Here is a 22,293-nt window from a genome sequence, read left to right as displayed (position 1 = left end):
GTTGCTGGCTCGGTCCCTAATTAAGGTAAATATAAGCATTAGCTGGGACTCGGTATCAGCAGACAAGCGATATTAAAGGATTGGATCAGGCCAAAAAACTAGATTGGGGAGTACAGGTGCATTTATGAACATACATATACGAGAGTTTAACAGGAATAACCATTGGCCTTTAATTCAACCAGCACATGGTAGAGTGTCATACCAGAGTGGTGGGCTCCCAGGCTGTAGACGCAGATTTGTGGACTGGACCCAGCAGCTCCTTACAGAGTTCTCTGAGACGATACTCTGAGCCTGGAGGGAACGAACGAACAGACAGACAGACAGACAGACAGACAGACAGACACACACACATTTAGTCTCAGCATCCAACTGGTTTGTTGTGGGTTTTTTTAATACCCCTGTCAGTCTCTAGAAAGTGTGAAAACTTTAGACAGTGGCAGTCCGGTACCTTCGTTGACGAGGAAACGGGCGTAGATGAGCAGCCAGTAGCGATACTCCTGCGCTGACTGCAGAGTCAGAGCAGATGCCAGCTGATTCTCCAGGAAGGCCAGCGTCATGCTCTGCTGCAGGTGGTGAGGGGTGGACGAGAGGCGGGACGCCAGACGACCAGCACTGCAGGGACCAGACAGATTTTTTAAATTCACTTCTTTATGACATTTTATCTGGAGGAAGACGCTGGTGTTAAGAATGGGAGATTTAATATTAATGTCATACTTGAGATTGCGTCCCTGCATGACTGCCAACGGCCCTGAGGATGCAGGTGCATCGTGGGTAGATAAGCAGCTCCTGAAGTCAGCACACTGGACGAGAGAGTCTCCTTTATCGGCTATCAGAGTCCTGAGAGAGACACAGAAAAAGTTTATATTAGAAATCATGATCTGGATTATTAGTAGCAGCTGTTTTAGGCAGCAATGTGTTTCTGCCTCGTGCTGCGTCTCCACTCTTTCTCACCATGTCTCCAGTGAGGAGCTGAAGCAGTAAGACTTCCCATTGGACAGTCCAATGACTGGAACTCCCTGCTGAGTCAGCAGAGACTGAGATACTGTAGTGTCAGCACCTAAAGGCACAAACAAAAGGCTTTTAGGGAGAATAGCACGACTGGATTCTCCAGACTCACTGATATAAATAGTTGCCTAAGTCAATACAGTGTGGTTTTACATCATCTTCATAGAAAATCTCAGTCTTCAAAATAAACACTTATGGATTATCATGTGTTGAATGTTTTTTATAAAATTGTTAAAAATTTGAGGAATAGACTAATTTGTTTTCTTTCCAAATTCATTCATTTTAGGAGGAGCAGGAACATGCTGCAGTGTCTCACCAGATAAAATGGTCAGTAGAGACTCGTTCTTCACCAGAGCCTTCTGTTTCTGAACATCCCTGAACACAGACGGATAACAAATGAACAAACTGTTTTTATCACAAACACCAGCAAACTCATTAATGCTTTTGTATAGTTCATAAAAACATAAAAACCCTTGACTGAAACGGCCAATCTATCAGCTGGTACACAAATCTGTCAACAATATGCTATATAAATCAATATTTCTTTAAATATATCTCTGCAATTTAAGTATGAACCAGCATTTGTACCACACTTCCTTTAAAATATGTTCTTAAATTAGTTTAAACGGGTGACATGCTAAAAAAACATCCCTAATTAATACAAATTAAATCTAGAAAAACATTTCTGACAGAATATATGAGCACTGACCAGACGGACAGCGTTGCACCAGCAGTCAGAACCATGACGAAGTGTGAGGAGCAGTGCACAGCTGAGACAGGTGTGGCCAGCTGGATGGCTGGAAGGAGCCGCCGCCCACAGGAAGAGAACACTGACAACATCCTGTCCTGACAGGCGACTGCAAGGACATCACTGAGGGGTAGGAAGAGCAAAAACTGATTTAGTGTTGTTCATTAATGTGTTTATACAATCTGAATGATGGGTTTATCATATGAAAAATACTTTTCCACAATGGTGCAAGTGAAACAACTAAAGCATAAAGACAAGCTGTATCTATTTTATTTACAGTACAACACGAGACATCAGCGGAGCCTCCTACCTGCTCCCTGCCGCAGTGACCACTGAGCTGGGCAGCAGTGTGTTCCAGTCTCGTCCGTCTCTGGAGCATCGCAGCTGGCTGAGCTTCGAACCTGCGACCACAGACACCTCGTTCTCCACCTCCAGGAACACCGACGGCTCCATGCTCACCTACACACAGACACATTGTCCAACGGGTATGTAAGAAACAGTCATATCCTAACAATAATGTTCATAATGTTAAACTGCTATCTAAACAAACTTTAGATAGGAACATTGTGCGTAGAAAGGAGACTTTCATGAACAGATCCGTTTTGGTGATGCTGTCACCGATAGAGGGTGATTAAGAGCAGAATAGTGCATTAAACATAGTGGACTACATACTAACAGTGGTGTTTACTGATCGCAACAAACTGAAACCCCTCGCCTCAACCAAGCGCAAGGAGAAACTTTTGTGGCCACAAAATTCTAGTTCAACTAGAGCCAGTGTTTGGTTCGTCTGTTCTGTGGTTACTGTAGAAATATGGTGCTTCAACATGGCGGCCTTCCACTGTAGATAAAAATGGCTCAATCTAAGGTAACAGAAACACAACGATTCTTATTTTCAGGTTACAATACACTAATGAAAACATACCTATGAATATTATATTCTATTTCTGCCAACAGATCCTCCTAAATCGTATGCACTGGACTGTTATGTCCAGTAACATCATTGCAACTTCAGTTTGGAATTTGTAATTGTTCAAGCAGAAATATAAAATGCCAAATATGTCACTTCATATTGGTTGCAAACACACCATCCTGCCAGTTAAAATATGAAGAACCCCAAAACAAATAAGTAATTGCTTTGGTTTAAAAACAATTAGACTTTGTTACTGTCTACCTCCTACTTTCTAGGGGAATATGGATATGATTTAAGGTGAGTAAAACAAACCGTACATAATAGGTGGTTCTGGTCTAAGAATAAATTCCTGGCAATAACACATGTTGAATCTACCACGAAGGATTCACAGAAGAACAAACACACACACACACACACACACACAGTCAAAGTCACAGTGTGTTTGTTACCTGCAGACTGAAGGCTTTCTTTATACTTGGCGTTGGTAGTTTGAGAGCAGCTACAGGAGCTGGAGGAGCTGCCACCCTGCTGGGCTCCCGCTCTGCTGGAGGAGTTATCTGACAGGAAGAGGAGGAAGAAAAACCATGCACTTTTCTCTCTCTGGTGCTATGTACATCTATTCCAAGGACATCTGCACAAAAGGAGCTTTTACTAGAACCTTTCCATTCTACTTGCTATTTTGGTTTTAAAAAAAACTGTTAGTTGCGAAATATTTCTGATTTCAAAAATATTAAATTAATAAGGCTTTGACTGACTTTCCATTAAAACAGAGTCAATAATCTGTTAATGTTTTTTTAGAAAGGAATGAGTTGATCTCTTAGGATTCAATGATGTACGGGATTATTGAGGCTGACATAAATTCATCTTTTCCCTCCATCTCTCTACCTGAGTGAAGGGTTGGGCGATGGGAGCAGCCATCTTGTCTTTCCTGGGCCGTCCCTTCTTCCTCTTCTCCACCACCTCTCCTCCATCCATCTGCTCGGGCTTCCTCTTGCTGAACGACAGGTTTTTGTTTATGGTGGCCATCTTGTCCTCGCTGTCGCTGCTGGTGTCTTCTTTGGATTTTATGTCTTTTAGGGCAGAGATGCCATCTTTTGGCCTGCCGGACCAACAGAAAAATACATTTTTTTTTTACAGTTCGTTCTCTTTTTGAGTTTTGGTCCACCTCTACCCAATAACTCCACTTATACTGAGTCAATCACCTGTCTAGTGGTGTGAGTCCAGCGATGGAGGAGATGACGGCTGTGACCCCTGGTGTGGCCTTTGACCTCTCTGTGAACCTGGAGTCCAGAGCTTTCATTGGCTCGATCTTGGAGGCAGAAGTGAGGAGCAGACACGGCTTCACACTGAAATATAAGGAAACCAGAAAATGAGAAGGAGGGAATGAGGAGATCAAGGCCAATATAAACGAAGGCTAAAAAACAAAGAAGAGGAGGACAGAGGGAGTGACAGAGTTAGGAGTGAGAATCCTGGTCAGGAAGTAAACATTCACAGATAGAAAATTACAGAAAAAGAGTCAAATCTCAGAGAGGGTAGGAGTGAAAAGTAAAAGCTTGCTCTCAGCTCGTACCCGTCCTTGTTGTCCTCCAGGCCTTTGGCGATGCTGTTGGCTGGAGGCGAGGTGAGCATTGGGTCGTGGCTGGGCCTCAGTCCCAGAGAAGAGGCCTGTCCTGGGCTGGAATCGGAGCTGAGCTGGGAGGTGAGCTGGTTGGACATGGAGGAGCCCGAGGGCAGGATGGGAGCGCTGTTGAACAGAGCTGGAGAGAAATCCCTGCAGAGAAAGAGAGACAGCGATCTGTGTTTATATGACTATCACTACTAGTGCTACGGCTACTACTGCTAGGAACATGAGTCGGGGGTCACTTTGACTCAAGTAGAGTTCTTGACCTCCTGGTAACTAATTGAGGTTCTACAACCCCAGTCAGGTCAGGTCCAAATGATATTCAGACTTATCAGATGTGGTAGGATCTGGTCTGGGGTCTGTGTGTCAATATACACGCAACAATGTCTAATACCCTGGCCGATCCATCTCTGTCAGCTCTAATCACGTGGTGAGTCATCATCATTTTCGTCGTCAGGAGAAAAATGTGTTTTTGGAGGGAGAGAGTGAACTGTTAAGTTCAGGAAAAATGACATGTATTGCTGCTATTTTCCACCTTTGCTGCCCATTAACTGGTGGTGCTGCTGCCAGTGCTGGTGTGTCTCTCTCTGTTTGGAGCTGTTGATGTTTTAGATCTGGTCTAATTATCCTTGACTCAATATCGGACCTGTTGTGCTGTTACCTTGTTGTGCAGGAGAGGTGTGACCCTCTAAAAATAGCTAAAAAGACCCTAAGAGCTCTGCCAGTAGTAGTTTTAGCTCCCAGCAAGTTAGACCAAGTTGGATTTGTCATAGATCTTAGTTAACCTCACAAATGGTTTATTAAGCAAAAACACTTCAAATACACCATACATATTGTAGGTGGCACACAAGGGGAGGTGTCTGACAAAAGACAGCACACAAATGTATGGCACTAACAATTAACCTTTTTTTTATGTTGGGTGCGTCTAATATGTGTGGTGGATTTACTGATTGTCCACCAATGAAAGCCAGACAGTCCGGTTTCATGTTTTCTTACCCAGTGTCCAGCTGAGCGATACAGAGCGGTGTGATTCGTCTTCTGCCATCTGCGGTTCTCGTCTCCACCTGCTTCTTCAGAAGGTTCTGCAAGACGACAAAATAAAACATCAAGCTCCAAAAATATAATTGTTTTGACAGCTTTTATAAATGGAGCTCTGGAACTCATAAAACATACATATACATACATAATATCTAATACATCACTGATATCTGAATCTCCATTCACATATATTTGGATAGCCATCACTACATACTGTCTAAATGTGTAAATATATTCAGTTACTGTTTCTTCATATTCTCTTTCCAACATGAATGCATTTTGTCTGAAACTAAGTTGTGTGACTTATTATTATGCTGGCAAGAAAATCCCTTTATTAACTAAAACTGTTAGCTTGCATTTATCATAGAAGCGTATTAAGTAATTAAGTAAGTGATTTTAAGAGCAGATACGTGTATAAAATTCACACATGAATGAACAAATTATGATTCATATCATTATTAAACAGAACTCTGCTTTTCCTGAACCAAACCGACAGCAGTTCAACTTTAAGACGTTCCCACCTTCCTGATGTCCTCCAGAGACTCTCCGTTCATCACACTGTTGAGTTTGGGGGCTGAAGATTCAGGCCCGGCACAGCCCGGTCCTGAGATGGCCTGGCCCGAGTTCTGTCGCTCCTGCTGGTATTTGAGCATCTCAGGGTTCTCGATGATGGTGGTGGAAAGCTGAGCCTCGGTGCTGGTTATAGCCAGACTCTTACCGTAGATGTTCTGATGGATGCTGTTCTGTTTGTCAGAGGAATAGAGATAACATGTTTGATTTGGGTTCTTAATAGAATGATAGAAGGAAAACCAACAGCCAAATAAAAACCAAATAAAGAAAGAAAGAACTTGTATTATAAGCAGTCTTGTCCTGTCTTGTCCTCTGGTGTTCATACCAGTTAAGAACTGGTAAGAAATTATCACAACATACTGGTTGGGAACTAGTATTAGAGGGGAAACACTTGAGATTAATGATGCTGAGGAAAGAATGCAAACAGGATCTAGTTTAAGCCTAAGTCATTTATTTGTTTGTTTGGTTTATTGAGTTAAATAGCTAATTTTCTGTTCAGTATTTTATTGTCAGATGTGATTGCATGATGTCTAACCTTCTCCTCCTCACTTAGCGGATCTCCCAGTTCATCAAGTGAGAAGTCCAGGTAGGCTACAGTGCCATCCATCGAACACACCAACATCCCCAGACCTGTCAAAGTCCTGAGACACACACAGAAAACTCAGACATGTGGAGGGTGTACCAGTGATGCCATATAATCCTGTTCCTTAGTCTCAAACCATAGATAATAGAGTATGGAATAGGACTGGATACAGTTTGGCCGTCAGCCTTCTCCCAGTTGCCAACTGTGTCACAACACCCATCTAACACTCACCAGGAAATGTCCATAATTGATTTATCAAACAGATCGTGGATGACCACTAGAGGGCGCTTCAGAGAGGTCAGCTGAGGAAGAGAAACAGACGGAAAGGCAACATTAGTATTGTCAGGATCCCTTCCAGGGTTTGCTGACATATGCAGGCTTTTAGTCAGTATTACACGTAGATGAAAATATCAACGGCCAAAATGTCCAGTGGGAAATATGCCAAATAAGTATATATATTCATTAATAGCACATTAAACAGCCTCATATTGTGTGACCTATAAGATAGTTTGCCTAAGATGATTCAAATGGAAACTTTTATTATGCAAAGGTTTGGTTTTACCTCCAGTGACAGGAGGTCTCTGTCTGTCAGTATGTATGAGTGTGTGTGTGTTCATCTGATTGACACTTGGCAGGTGTATTTTTGGGAACCCAAGGTCAGTGTAATGTGGAGTTTGGTGCAATTTGGACACGTGACTTGTTCAATATTAATACACTTTGAATAAACAAGCGAACAGCATGCTGTGCAGCAGCGGGCAGTGTTTCAGTGCAGCACGGAGCGTCTCTCCTGCCGGCTGCTGATAGCGCTGTCAGCTTAACGGTAGAGGAGGAGAAGTAGCTGCTTCTCACATCTGTTTAAACAGGAGTTGATCCGTGAAAATCTGCAACTTGACTGAGGAACTCTCATCACTGGAATTAACGTATGTATTACTGTTTTCTATATAAACAAACAAAACTTTTTAAACAAACGGACCCAGACGGAGAGTGATCGGTCTTTGCTGCCGACAGCGCAGCAGCAGTACGGACAGCCTGGTTTTGGAGAGCTGCCGTTCTTCTGCTTCTTCTTAAAGATCTTTGGGTTGAATTTCTACGGAGAAAGAAACCAGATCTGTATCAGTACACAGATAGATTGTGAGTAAAAGGCACGGTGAACATGTGGCTAAAACTTCCTTACCACCACAGTGACCGCTTTACGGTGGCCCACAAAGTCCATATTAGTCTTCCAGCCGTCTCTCTCCACGATCTGAGCGGTGGGACCGGAATTGTTCATGGCGTGAGCTGACACCAGATACTGACCATCTGGAGACCAGGACAGACGCAGGACGTGGGTCGTCCCGCCACACTGAGACACCGAAAAAGACAAGAAAAGAAAATGATTCAAACCCTGACTGGTGAAATGTGGCAGAACTGGCAGGAGAATATACAGACATATGACAGATCCAACGAAAAACCTGAATAAATGAGTGAAAACGTAAGCAGATGTTTCCCTGTAATACAGCCATTACAATGTCAACTGCCTACTCTCACAGCATCAACAAACACAGCCAACAGCAACAGTGTTTCTGTACCTCGCTGAAGGGTTTGGTGATGTTGGCATCCATCTGCCAGTCCACTGTCCTCCACACTTTGAGGCTGTGGTCGTCGGCCTGGGAGGCAATGTACTTCCCCACTGGATCCCACGTCAGACCTTTCACCAACCCAGTGTGTCCTCGCAGACAAGTCACCATCTCTGGAGAGACAGAGAGACGGATGATGAGCCGACAAGAGGGAAATGTCTTCATGCTCTATCAGCAGGTTATACTGAATGGTGTTAGTAATAATGAAGACAGTGTTATGGGCTCACTTTTAAGAAATACAATTAGTATTAATTAATCATTTCAAGCTAAACTTCTAAACAAAAATTCTAGCTTTTCAAATATGTGGATGTGCTTTGATTGTCTTTGATAGTAGACTGAATATTTACATTTATTTAGTTGCAGACCTGTTGCAATATAAATTACAATACAGTATGCAATACAGGGTTTTCAGTATTTTGTGTGTATTAGTATTATAAGTATTGTTTAACTTCATCTGGTAGCAGTCTTTATGCTACACTAAGCGGTTGCTCACTGTAGTGTCATATTTACCATACAAACAACACAGAGTGGTATCCTTTAAATTCTGCTTATGATGAATGAAACAACACACAGTCAGGTGAAACTGTGAAAAATGTTTATGGTGTTCTATTTTTGCAAATGATACCTTTTAAAATGTAGTGACTTTTAATTCTAGACTAGCGTGTATCCATTTTTTTCCCCAGCTGCGATGCTACAAAAAGGGTGAGCTCTGGTTTTGGTGTCTCCTACCTGGAAACTTGCGAGCGTTCCAGATGACAATAGTGTTGTCCACGCTGCAGGAGGCCAGCCACACGTCATGAGGAGACCACGCCACGTCCATCACATCTGCAAACAAAAAAAAACACACACACACTGAAATCCCTGCCTCATCCCTCAAAGGTTCCCTGTGGCGTTTTGGACCTCAAGCAGCACTATGGAGCCCTCTTTCTATGAGTGGGTTGAGGTATTAGTGTGCACGTCGGAGGTTTCTGATGCGTATAAATGTGCATTTAAATGTTTTTTTGTGCGTCTTACCTCCAGTGTGGTTCCTCAGGATTGTGACACACCTCCACTGCTCCACGTTGGCCAGCTTACTGCTTGACCCGAAAACCGTGCTTGGGCCGATGAATCTACCAAAAAACAAACAAAAAAAAACACACACGTGGTCAAAACCAAACAGCTCAAACCACCAGCTTTCTTTTCAATATAGAAAACTTTCTGTGGTCAAAAAAAGAACTGATCGAAAAAGATCGCCATCCGTATTTGCACAGTTTGAGTTTGTGTGTGTGTGTGTGTGTGTATACATACGCAGCTCTCTTCCACACCATGACCAGCTTGTCGTCTCCTCCTGATGCCAGGTACAACCCATTGTTGGACCAGCGCACACAGTTCACACACGCTGCAGAGACAAACAAACACTTGTTTGCTAACTCCAGTTCTAAATAAAACGTGTATGGATTTGTGCTGAGGAGGCTGTGTGTTATGCTGGGCATTAATACCTGCAGTGCAAGACATTCCTATTATTACATCTGACTGCTAGTACATTTATTAGGTCCTTTCACACTACAGCACTGTGTTTTTCTCAGCAGTAGTGCAGGAAATATGAAGTTATTTTAATCTTTTTCTCTAGGGAACACTATTACATGAGCAGTATTAGTTTTCCGTGGAGAACAAAAATGTGGGAAAAGATTCAAACCAGCGACTACCTGATCAGAATCCAACTGGTCCTCCATTTACGCATGGCTACATTGACCACGTAACCATTTCTACATTCAACAGGCTAATCTGAATCAACATGGCTGGTTACCTAAGTGATTGTCCATCTGGCAAAGCATTTTGGGAATATTCTCATTCTTCTCGTCATCCTCTCGGAGGACTGGCGCCATGTTCCAAATCATCACCTTGCCAGAATCCTCTCCTGAAATACATACATAAAAAAAAAAATAAATAAATAAAAATGCAACGATTAAGACATCTTGGTGTTTTAATCTGAAATCCCCAAACAAGTAGAGACGGACGAGGAAGTCTGAGGCTGCAGGAGAACATTTAGTACTGTCTCATCAGCCGAGAACTTCATCAAGCACAACATCTTAACAGTGAAAGAGGTTCGATGCTAGAGGCAGTAAGCGATACAATACAGCTGGTCTTACCCTGTCCACCGGTTGCAAACTTTGTCCCATCAGGGTGGATGTCAACAGAAAATATGGGTTTGCCTGTGAGACACACAAGTCAACATTTAATGACATTTATCAAATCCTAGATGCACAGACACAGACTAACAGATACTATACAGTGATTTTGCAGAACAGAAGAAAGAAAGTAGTTGTTGGGAAACATTATATGGGACACATTTCAACACGGGAATATCACAGTGACATCCGTGGTTTTAAACCAGGCTTCATATTGTTGGCCTTCTGGAAAATTCCTGAACTTCTCTGTGATTTTTCCACAGCTAAATCAGAGCAAGACGAGATCTGACAGTGTTCTTTCTTTCATGGTTTTGTTAGTGACTGTGGATTAAATCGACATGCTGTCAAGCATTTTTCCGACTCTCTCTTCATAAAGTACAGTTAAAGTACACAATATACCAATAAATAAATAAATAAATAAAAATCAAACCACTAACTTATATTTACCCTGTGTATATTACGTAGGTCTAACAAATAGTGTTGCAACATTAGAGGTGTCAAACAAAACACAGATCATGATCAGATGTTACAATGCAGAGACAACAAGCAGCATACATTGCAGATTGAGGCTTTAGAAACTAATTTCTTTTAATTATAATAAGCGGTTTTGCAAAGCATGAAAGCCCTTGGTGTTTGCTTATGTGTGTCTATATGTTATTTCATCTTGTGAGGGGGAAAAGTTGCTGGTTTTAGCTTCTCAAATGTGAGTATTTGACCATTTTTTCTGTTTTAAATCATTAACAATTGAGTATCTTTGACTTTTGGACTGTTAGTCAGACATAACACATCTGAAGACGTCCCTTTGGCTTTTGGGAAAAGCATGTCTCACTCAATAGATAACATAATTAACTTATCATTTGTAATTTGATTAATATTACGGTAAAGTATGGACAGATTCACTGATAATAAAACACAATTGCAGTCCTATTGTATTATTTTACTGCAGCTTTTGCTTTGGTTTTTATTTCTGGCTTCATCATCTACCCATGCCTGTGTTTCTAGGGACTCTCTAGACGTTATGAAGACACATGAACACTGGAGGAAGAAGGTAACTCGTGTTAACCTACCAGCATTAGTACTTAAAGACACTTATCAGCAGATTATCAATATTTGCTTGCTTTCTCCGTGTCGTACCACTGTAAATGTCGCCAGTTATGGGCCGTTAAGTCAGATAAAAACGTCGCCATAGAAACATACGACTACACTAATGACAGTGTCGTTAGCTGCAACCTAAATTCAGGCCATCTCTCTAACGGTTAACTTTACAAACTGACAGCTTGGAGACACTTTTTCAGCTGCATGTCGAGCTTGGTCACCGTCACTAAAATGTCGTATGGGACGCCAAAAACACCAAACATCAAGTCACTTTGAGGCAGTAACTTCGACATGGGTCAACTGGCAGGTAAGTTAGCTAGCGTCAGGGCATCTGAGCTAGCCGGGGGGGCTAACTAGCTAGCTAACGTTAGCTACGGTTAGCAAACATTGGTACATATGGAAAAGCGAGGAGTAACACTGATAATGACAAAAACACCCGCTGTGTGTGTTCAGCTGTTGAGTTCAGTCTGGTTTGGGAGGGACTATTAGGTGACAAACGGGTCAAACAAGTGTCGACCCCACCACCATCATGCCTCCTTATCAATTCACCCTCCTCCGACAACAAAAGCCCAACTTGGTCCAACAGATTCCTGCACAAGCTTACCGTTGTGGCTCACCCAGCTCGGCTTCAGCAGCTTCATTTTCTACCAGATTGTTTTAATTTCCTCCTATGTTATTATCAACAAACAATCCATCCAGCCTTCAGTTGAGTTGGAGAACTAACGCTAACCCCCTTCTCTTTGTCTCAAACTCTGTCCGACACTTTGTTGTTTTTGTGATTCAACTCCATCCTTGCAGCAGCAGCAGCAGCAGCATCCCCGGGACTCCGAGCCGAGCGGCGGCAGACAGGCGGCCCGGACGACAGGCGAGGTGACACCACGCAGCTCTGGAACTGTTTCCGTTACTTTTGACCGCGGACCGGAAAAACGTTCAGGGAAGCTGTCACAATAATTCCAGAGGGGGGAACTTTGTACATTTTTTAAAAGATATAGTGGGAAAAAAACAGTCGGTATTATGTTTTAGTGTTCTTTTCACTGTAACTAATTAAACCCGAGAGCAAAAAGAATCATATTTGTTACGTCGGTGTAAAATCTTCTTGATACGGCTTTTATTTTGAAAAATTATATAAGCGTTAGTGCGCAAACGCAGAATTTAAAATGTCAAGAAAAGTATGAGGAGGCAGTGGGTCATTTAAATGATAAGGTGAAAGGTAGAAACAATTAGATGCATTACAAAGTGATAAACGCATGCCCTAAATCGTTGTTTTTTTTATGTGTTTTTCTCTTTGTATTATGAATGTATTATGACAATTTGTTTCCAACTAATGCAGCTGTTCTTGGAGTTTGCACAATGTGTTTAAATTGGGTGTCACTTTATAAGGTATTTTGTAATTTGGTGGTTTAAGATGTAAAAAGTTACAGAACATTTAGGGCAAGATGCCTCTGAGGGCAGTTTTGGCTCTCAAACAATACAGTTTTAAGTAAAGTTTTTTGAAAACATATCTTATTGTTCAGACGCAGAAACAATAAATTGTTGTTATAAATGACAAATGAAACTGGGATTTATGAGAGGTTCATAAAAACATACATAAAATACAAAATACAGCCTAATTTGTATTTACTAATGTTATCGTAATAAAACAAATGTTTTAAAAATGGCCTGCTATGAGCCTAATATCTCATATGAACAAAAAGACATATTGCAGCTGGTTTTTATATTAGGTGTACATGTTTGCACAACTTTTAACCTATTTTCTATTTCAGCCCTTAAAGAGATGGTAATTTAATTAGTAATGAATAAAATCTAAAGTTTCTTTTTACAGACAATTTCAATATATACAAGGATACAAGGTTATTTATGTATGTATAATGATATTCCAGTTTTCGTTCCCTTTATGCTACCTGTAAAACCAAAATATATATACAAAAAAAAAAAATGATAAACATTAATAAGTCATAAAATCATACAGTTCTTTATAGCTGGATTGTATCCCACCAAGCAACCATTCGGCACCTGGAATTAGTTTTTTAAAAGGATTATCTTTTTGAATCCATGTATTTTAGATAAATACATCATCCTGCCAGAATTTTGTATTTGCTTTAATATGATTGCACTGATGTCTTTCTACCGTGTGCATAACATGGCGGTTAAAATAATAATAAAGCTGAAGATCCTTGAATCATTACTGCATAACACACAGCTCAGGGATTTTATTGAAGAACACAGTTAATGGTATGATTCAGTTTTACACCGGGATAATGAACACAAGTTGGGAAATTCATGGCGGAGAATTGGGAACAAAGAGCATCATTTCATCCTGTCCAGACTAAATTATGAGTGAAACACCCAGCCAGCCCAGCAGAAAAAGGGTATAAAGCGTGGAATTAATTATATCTATTTCATAGCTTCAAAGAACACATTGCAAACAAACAATACAAACATACAGTCATTTATTCCAATAGAGAGACAAATGAGTAAAAAAGGAAAAAAGAAGGGCATAAAATCATATGAACTGTAAAAAAGAGTTACAAAAATAGTCAGATAATTTTTTTTCTTCAAAGAAGTCACGTCTTCTTGAGTATGAAATAATAACTATGTGAAGCGTGTAGAAGTCAGATAAGACATGTTTAAAATATTTTGTTTAAGAGTACCCCAAGTGAAAATGTTTACTAAAAAAACATTACAAAAACACACCCAGAATCTTGCTTGTACGATACTTTACAGTTTGTAATTTTATTTGTTCATAGTTTTGCATGACAGAATCTGTTTAGTTTCACTTCATTTCTCTGATGATGTAAACCGCACAGTTACATTTACAGTCAGTGTAAACAGCAAACTCACTTCCCAAAACATCAGTGCAATAAAGTTTCTGCAAAATTCCTTCAAAGACGCACTTTGTTTCGAGTAGAAGGTGCAAGGACACCGGACATTATTCTCATCTAGTAAAAGGAGAAAATAATTCTGATGCATTGGCACTGAATCACATGAATACCAATACTGTTTTAAAAACTATGTGTTCCCTACACTCTGTTATAGCATTGTACCAGCTTATCTTTGATCAAACATATTGTTAGTATAGAAAAAGTTTAACCCACTGAAATAACAAATGTGAGGATTAAGACAGATCCTGTGTTTTAAACCATAACTGGTTTAAAAATGGAACATCGGTGATCATTAGAAATATGCTGCAGCAGTGGTTTGAGAAACAACTATGGATACCTGATATTAATTCAAGCTTAACAGCCTCTTTTCTCTTTTTGACACTCAAAGGAACAATTTGGGGTGGAGTATACCTTTGTTACTTAACAGTAGAGAATCCAAGACCCCAGTGTTATATAACTTTTACTATGTACATGATTTTCAGTTTAGTTTAGTATAGCTTTCTATAAAGGTGGGTAACTGTCAAACTGCCCACAAAAGGAAATTTTAAACCTGTGCAGAAAAACTTTGCTGATCAGAGATCAGATTTAGAGGAGAGCTACAGCAGTGAGACCTGCAGGGGGCAGTGTAGAGTTGTCTTGCTAGAGGTAGCAGCACTGAGGATGCCAGTTCCTCTCCACCAGTCTCAAGTGTCCCATCCAGTCCAACTGTTTTGACACTAAAACTGCACTGAATCTGCTCACTGGGAGTCACTCTACAACAGTGTTTAAAAGAGTGTTTTAGTCTAATTTTGAAACCCATTTCTTATTTTGTTGTGGTTAGAGATGTTTTTTCTCAGCACAAGAACATATTCAAAGGATTTCACATGCGGAAAACTGTATTTAATGGCCTGATTATTAAATAGTTTAATGTTGGAGGTCAGACTTCCTGCAGAAACAGATGATTTACAACCAGTCACCAGTATAGGCAGACCTCATTGATATATATATGGGATGGACAAATATTAGCAACACCTCTCAGTTCAGCAGCACCTTAACTTGCATCCTCCAAAATGATCACACATTTGAATCAGCACCTCCCTGAAACAGTCTGAACAAAAAATTAACATTGTAAGAGATAAGATAATTTCAAGAGTTATTACAGTGCTGTTGTATTAGTGTGTGATAAGAAAGTTTTCAATCAAGCTTCATAGCTTTATAGGTATAGAAAGGTTTTGTAAAATGCCCACACAGTGTCAGTTGACACTTTTTGTTTTGTTGTTTGTTTGTTTTTTACATGTGATGTTTTCTTAGCAGAAGGGGGGGGCTTCAGGAACCTGATGTCCCTCTGAAAGTGGCTTCGATCTGCTCAAGTGTCTTGCCCTTGGTTTCTGGGATGAAGGCGATGGTGAAGATGACGTTGAGGATGCACATACAGGCGAAGAGCCAGAAGGTTCCAGCGCTGGTTAGAATACTCTGAAAGAGTTTGCAGTTATAAAGACATGGATGTCTCAGTGATGTCGGAAAGTTTCACAATACATACCAAAACACACAAGAAGGCAACAGGACTGTATTATTATTTATTAATTATCAAATAATTTGCTGATTTGCAAATAAAAAGCTTTAAGTTGAATGGACAGTGAATGACCAAAAACAATATCTTTACCCATGTCCTATCAGGCCTCCCATAAAAAAATTTAACGTCCCAAAATGTATTTTTAACCAAAACCCTTCAAATAGTGTCCTGATGAGCACTCACCATCATGTCTTGAAAGGTTTTAGTGACGATGAACGCCATAGTCCAGTTGGTGAGGACGCAGACAGCGCTGGCTACCCCCCTCACTTTGGCTGGGAAAATCTCCGACATGACCAGCCATGGGATCGGGCCCCAACCAAGCGCAAAACCTGGACACAGTAACAATTATTAATGTAGTACGATCCATATGCTCTTGACAATCACCTGTGTAATAGGGCTGTGCATTGTCAAGAATCTGGCGATACGATACGTATCAAAATGCAGGGGTTACAATTATATATACTGCAATACTGTAAGCACGGCGGTATATTGCGATTAAAAACGAATTTCATTTTAAGAAAACTGTCATAGTATAAAGAAAACACTATCATATGAATAAAATCTGAACTGTGGGATCTGCATTTGTATTTCTCACAATCCCTGTAATATCCAACATCATAGCCTTCCGTTTATTTTTACAACAGCGGTTAGGGGTTTATACACACAAATCAATGTTTTTGAGAACTTAAAACACTTAACACACATACTCAAGTGTATCAATATTTCCTTACTGTGTGGTTGCCCTAAGTTTTGTCTAAGTTGATTTATTCCTTTTGTGACATTAGACGCTTTGCAGATGACACCCAAATTTAGCTCAGATATTGCGTCAGAAATATCCACTTTGACCTGAACATTTAAATATAAAATCTTGCATTCTGCTGATTAGTTGGCTTCAGTAACTTTGACTGGATTAATGGATCTCACCAGTGATGAAGACCGCCATGCTGGCCAGGGCCAGCCAGGCCAGGTCAGCATGGGGTTCTTCGCCAGCTTTGCTCTGGATGTCCAACATCAAGAGGCTCAGCGACGTGGTGCTGTGAAGTTTGGACATCAGGTAGAAGTAAACCCCGAACGCTGTGGTGCTGATTGCCATGGCAACACCTTGGTTGTTAATGGGAAAACAAACAAAATCAGTCATGACTTGGCACTCTTGTCTGGTACTAAAGAGATTAAATTATGTTATTCCAACACCCAAAACCACTATCCAATTAAATAAAAGGAAATAAAATACTTCAAATAAATGTTTGTATTTTCTTTATAAGAGTCAATAGTAGAGACACAAGAGTAAATGAGATGAGAATTTTCTGCTATTAAAAAAAGAATTAGTTTAAAATATTAACTTGACTGAAAATACCTGAGATAATGAGAAGAGCTTTCCTTCCTGCTTTGTCCATGATCAGCGCTGCCACTCCTGTAAAGACGACCTGAATCAGACCCACGATCACTGAGGCCAGGTCACTCTCCTGAAAAACAACAAAACTTTCACATGTAAACTTTCAACAAGACAAAACTGTGTTTTCACCCAAAATTGACAAAAAGTGCTTTCTGATGTGTTCACACATGGTTGCAGTTTCCTTTCTGTGTGGAATTTCTAGTTGAAGTTTTGTCAGTTTATCTTTTAAAATGTACTTTTTGTTTGCATTTAGATTCAGTTGTAGTTTAAAATAGATACAGTACTATATTAAAGTTTAATTACTGATAAGAACAGGTAGTTGTGTCATACAAACAGTAGATTCATCATGGTTTCGATTGATGATTTTTTTATTGTTCTTATTATTCTTTGTTCTTAAAGACCAACGTGGAGTGGTTTTGGTAAGAACAGGCCAATTATGGTTGTATTCTGCTGTGTTAATTTACCAGTAAATAATAAGTTAAACCTCACCTTAAAATGTGCCTGTTCAAATATGCTCTCAGCGTAGAACATGATAGCATTGATCCCCGTCATCTGCTGAAATAACATCAGCATGACGCCGATCACCAGAGGCTTGTAGACACCAGGGTCTTTCAGGTCTGACATATGGAAACTGGAGCCCTGAGACAAAACAAAAAGACGATACAATCAGCGAGGCATTTGAGTGTCTGCGACTGCTGTTTGACCCTTTGACTTGGTGCGGTCTAAAATTTTCTGGTCATTTGTTGATTTGAGTCTTTGGTTTCTGCAGCATTTCCTGTGGTGACTTCACTCAGTACCTGTCTCTGTTCCACCTCTGCTCAATCACAAACCACATTCTCACAGCAGACACTGTCCACCACATCACAGCCACGCCAACCAACCACGGACTTGCCTGCTCATCACAGGCGTCCTCAATGCGGGCGCACTCCCATTCGACAGGAGCGTCCGGTCCTCGCAGAAAGCGTAGAGCCTCCTCAGCCTCCCGCCTCTTGCCCTGTGACAGCAGGAAGCGGGGCGTCTCTGGCATGAAGCACATACAGACCATCAGCAGTGTAGGCGGGATGGAGCTGCAGATTGCCAGCCAGCGCCAGTCCAGGAAAAGACCTGCAGGATGAGTTCATATCGCTCAGAAGCTGGATTCAGACATTATTTTGAAATTTTGGTAAAAATGTATGTGATTGTGAAAACACAGGAGTTACGAATTGGCTGCCGATCAACTAATCGACTAGTTGTCTCAGCTCTATCCAGGACAGATTATGGATCAGCCTCAGTCTATCAGTTCATCCATCACGCAACAATATGTGAGATCAAGATATTTACACCATATTAACATATTATGGAGTAAAAACAACAAATACAATACTGACAAAACAATGGCACCCAGCAGAAATGAAGTGTGGAACAACATATATGAACAAAGACATCTTGATCTTTCAACCTCGAGTTGCCCACCTTCCCTTTTACATACTGTTTTCAAGTTTAGCAAATAACATAACATTTCTCTTCTCTTTTCTCTCATGTTTTAAATTCTTATTTCCATACTTAACAAGTGTTACACAATTATATAGGTTCTTAAACTTTAAGAATATGATCAGGTAACAGACTGAGAGGATGTTGAAGGATCCTGAACGCCTTGAGGATTCAAGGGGCCTCCCAATAATATAAATATCAAAATTCACACATGACATCAGTGTCCTTTGTCCCCTAGTCCCCATTTTTTGACCCAAGAAGATGTGAGTTTTTCTCCAGAGGTGTCATGCCTGGCATTGAACTGTACACAACAGACTGAAGACTGCAGCACACAGTGGAGCTTTGTTAAGTCCAGGTTTCCTCACGAACGTCTGCATCTGCTGCATCTAAAAATATGCTTCTCGGCTGATCTGATTGTTCCACTGAATTTTCTACAACGATCTCATTGCTCATCTATGTGCTGAACAGCTGCTGGTTTGTGACAGTTTCTTTTATTTTTCTAGCTTGCAAACTAACAGTTATTGCTGATAAACATGATTACATGGAACATATTTTCCCATTCTACATAAAGCTATTCCATCTGGGGATTACTTTCTCTTCATACTGACCGAGGTACAAATGTACCATAAAATTTAGGAACTTTAGTTAATTGAATCATTTGCTAACTTGTCCTTTATATAGTATCGACTAAATAAATACCAAACGCTTTACACATTAAAGGGCCATTCAACCCAAATGTTATAACAACCATATATTTTTTCACTGTCCTCTAACATGAGACAACCCATCTCATGTGACTCACCAGCTTCTATTGAGTAAACGTGAATGGCATGCAGCTAACTACATTAGTGAGAAGCAGCTACTTTCACAAAGGGCAACCAGTGAGGCTGCTGTCGAAGAGGCAGATCATATCTGAGCCTGATCACATCACATGATGGCCAGGTTTTGGTCATCTGTTCTTCACAACCTTTGATCCACAGGTTTAAAACAGCACAACCTCAGAAAAAAGCACTTTAAACAAAGTCGTGTTGCACAGGGTGTTTGACAGAGCTAATATGTAATAGATAATAACCAGAAAGAGCAAAAATATTACATAGTTTCAGATAAAAGAGCAGGTTTATAGCTCTGCATTATGTATATAATGCAGGATGTTGTAACATTAGAGGTTATATCATGGAAAGCTCTTAATGATTTACAGATTGTAAACTGCTCTGTTAGAGTAACCTTGTGGTTGCGCTTCTCTTGTCAAGTCAAGTCAAAATATATTCACAAGACCCAAATTCACAATTTGTCACAGGGGGCTTTATATTCTGTATGGTATGAACCTTCGTTCTTCTGTTCATCTAAACATTTAGCCAGTTTCAATAACCTGTGGTCAGACTTAACAAAATGAGATTCAAGGACACCATAAACACCTCAAAGCTGAGCTTACATACCTGCGAGATACACTCCCATGATGCCTAGCACCACCATGAGTTGCACACAGGAGCCTAATGTCCCACGTACCCGCTCGTGTGCCATCTCAGAGATATACAGCTGTAAGAAGAAAAATTACACAGGAGGATGGTTCATAAAACCACAAAAATAGAGGAAAGTAAACATCAAAAGTTACCAGCGTCCAAAATTATGTCCTTAAATTATTATGTCCTTTTTTTGTCATTCAAACTCAAACATATTAAATTTACCATGATATAAAATAAAGAAACACAGCAAATGCTCACATGCGAGAAGCTAAAACCATAGGATGTTTGAAATTTTTGCTTTATACATACTTGAATATACTAGTATATTTTTCGTCAATGATTAATCAATTATCTTACTAAAGTCATTCATATAACAAAATATATTCTAGCAATTAACAATTTTTATGTTTCAGAGATTTTCATGTTTTCTAAATATTGAAGCCTAAAAATGACTTTAAAATGATGAATGACTTTATAATTGCAGATTAACTGCTGTTAAACTGGATGTTTCAGAGCATTCACACCAAGGAAGCAAATGGCTGACTAAAACCGACTGCTCGAAGTAATCTGACTTTTAATGTGTGTGTATTCATAGTGAAGCTGATGTCCACAGGGCAGAAAATCACAGTATGAACACCAACAGAGGAAAGCAAGAAAAAGACAAAGAAAATCCACGCCATGTCAGTGCTAGGATGGAATGAGGATGAAGCAGGAACCTGAATCCTTACCGGGACGACCAGTGACGTGACCCCGCTGGCGAGGCCGGTGAGCACTCTGCCGATGTACAGCATCCATATGTTCTGTGCTGCGATGATGATGGTAAAGCCAAAGACGAATGGCAGTGAGCAGAACATCAGACTGAGCTTCCTGCCGATCTTCCCCACCATCCAACCGCCCAGCAGGCCGCCGGCCGCTGCTCCCACTGTCACTATGGACTGAAAGACAACCAACACAGAGCTTCAGGAAATGACTTCTATACATTTATCAGCATTTTACATTTTTAATACTCCAAGTTAAGCACATGTAAGAACTAGAGTTGGTAAATTATTGCCATTTCAAATAGTTCAAATCTGCTATTTTTTGCTGACTAGGTTTTCTGTTTAAACCCTTCAGTCATGTTTACCTATGATGCTAATTTCATTTTATAAGACCAGGCCAGCATGTCCTCACACAAATACCCATTTAACAGGAATAACTATACACATTCAATGTATAAAAAGAAGCCGCAATCATTAAACTAATATTGACGTTTGATGATTGGATGTGTGTGAAATGCACCTTGGGAGTCGTAGTTGACTTCTCTCTTTCAGTAGTACAGGCCTCTACCTTTTACTCATTAATCAAAGAACCACACATTTTCTAACACAGTTGTTCATTTATTTGTCCTGATGATTGACCTGTGAGAGTTCAGTCACCTGACATTACTACTACATTACTACTCTATCTTTTACTCATTAATCAAAGAACCAGACCTAACATATGCTATATTTCCTATAGAGTGCGCTATACTCACTGTCTGTCTTTTTATTCTAGTGTCTGAATGAGTGAGAAATTTAAATGTTTATTAGCCTTATCAGCTACTTTAAATAACTTCTGCAAATTTTCAGGAACTAATCCAAATTTAGCTTAAAATATTAGTAAGTTGGCAAATCTTTTATTTTAATTGCATTTGGATTCTGTTACTATGAGCTCTTTTCTCTACGTCTTTATACTGTAATTAGGTTTTGAACTCCAACGAGGTCAGTTGGGACAACATGTGATGACATAAAACTGCTGATGAATTAAAAATGCACTGTCTAACAGCTGTTCTGCTTTGAGGCATGTGATATTAAATCATTATAGCTGCCGTCATACCCCAAACCAGGAGGCCTGGTTATCGTCCAGCCGCAGCCGAGGGTCAGCAATCTTGGTTAGTTCAGGAATGGCGGGAGAGCTGTATCCCAACACAAACCCGAAACTCATGGGACCCAGAACGGACGCAAACGTTGCCAGGTACAAATTCTTGTTCTTCACTTTACTGTGGAGAGAAAGAGGAACAGAGTTTTAAATAATGTAATTTATATTCTGTCTATTCAGTTACATTACTTTTAATATTATAAAAGTAAGTATTAACAGTTGAAACACTAAGAGTGATACAAACACAGTTTAATCCATACTTGTAGAGTAAGTACACCAACTT

General features: G+C 40.2%; 2 protein-coding genes across 2 annotated transcripts in view; both read right to left on the bottom strand.

The window, feature by feature from the left end:
* LOC118325839 (protein HIRA) overlaps positions 1-12,280 on the bottom strand; it is a 13,477-nt gene extending 1,197 nt beyond the window's left edge. Inside the window, exons 1-24 of the mRNA XM_035658678.1 lie at positions 11,959-12,280; positions 10,221-10,283; positions 9,878-9,988; positions 9,379-9,469; positions 9,106-9,200; positions 8,821-8,916; positions 8,044-8,204; positions 7,650-7,817; positions 7,449-7,562; positions 6,707-6,777; positions 6,428-6,533; positions 5,844-6,065; positions 5,281-5,366; positions 4,234-4,434; positions 3,866-4,009; positions 3,549-3,762; positions 3,113-3,220; positions 2,064-2,212; positions 1,715-1,876; positions 1,322-1,380; positions 952-1,057; positions 715-837; positions 449-612; positions 203-291 (exon numbers count right to left, since the gene is read on the bottom strand). Coding sequence (XP_035514571.1) covers positions 203-291; positions 449-612; positions 715-837; positions 952-1,057; positions 1,322-1,380; positions 1,715-1,876; positions 2,064-2,212; positions 3,113-3,220; positions 3,549-3,762; positions 3,866-4,009; positions 4,234-4,434; positions 5,281-5,366; positions 5,844-6,065; positions 6,428-6,533; positions 6,707-6,777; positions 7,449-7,562; positions 7,650-7,817; positions 8,044-8,204; positions 8,821-8,916; positions 9,106-9,200; positions 9,379-9,469; positions 9,878-9,988; positions 10,221-10,283; positions 11,959-11,995 — 2,940 coding nt within the window. The 5' untranslated portion in view covers positions 11,996-12,280. The remainder of the gene's footprint in view (positions 1-202; positions 292-448; positions 613-714; positions 838-951; positions 1,058-1,321; positions 1,381-1,714; positions 1,877-2,063; positions 2,213-3,112; positions 3,221-3,548; positions 3,763-3,865; positions 4,010-4,233; positions 4,435-5,280; positions 5,367-5,843; positions 6,066-6,427; positions 6,534-6,706; positions 6,778-7,448; positions 7,563-7,649; positions 7,818-8,043; positions 8,205-8,820; positions 8,917-9,105; positions 9,201-9,378; positions 9,470-9,877; positions 9,989-10,220; positions 10,284-11,958) is intronic.
* A 1,776-nt stretch (positions 12,281-14,056) lies between these two features.
* slc2a8 (solute carrier family 2 member 8) lies at positions 14,057-22,131 on the bottom strand (the record flags this gene model as incomplete). Its single annotated transcript, XM_035658432.1, is given in 9 exon segments — positions 14,057-15,688; positions 15,972-16,117; positions 16,713-16,889; positions 17,143-17,251; positions 17,671-17,820; positions 18,074-18,285; positions 20,088-20,187; positions 20,843-21,049; positions 21,969-22,131. Coding segments are annotated over 9 exon segments (1,411 nt in total), but the record flags the coding sequence as incomplete, so codon positions are not given.
* Positions 22,132-22,293: the final 162 nt, after the last annotated feature.

This window comes from Morone saxatilis, unplaced genomic scaffold (assembly GCF_004916995.1).
Source record: "Morone saxatilis isolate NCDOM2014 unplaced genomic scaffold, NCSU_SB_2.0 Contig16, whole genome shotgun sequence".
Classification (NCBI taxonomy): domain Eukaryota; kingdom Metazoa; phylum Chordata; class Actinopteri; family Moronidae; genus Morone; species Morone saxatilis.
Note: the sequence above shows the minus strand (reverse complement) of the source record. Positions and strands in the feature narration are given on the sequence as shown.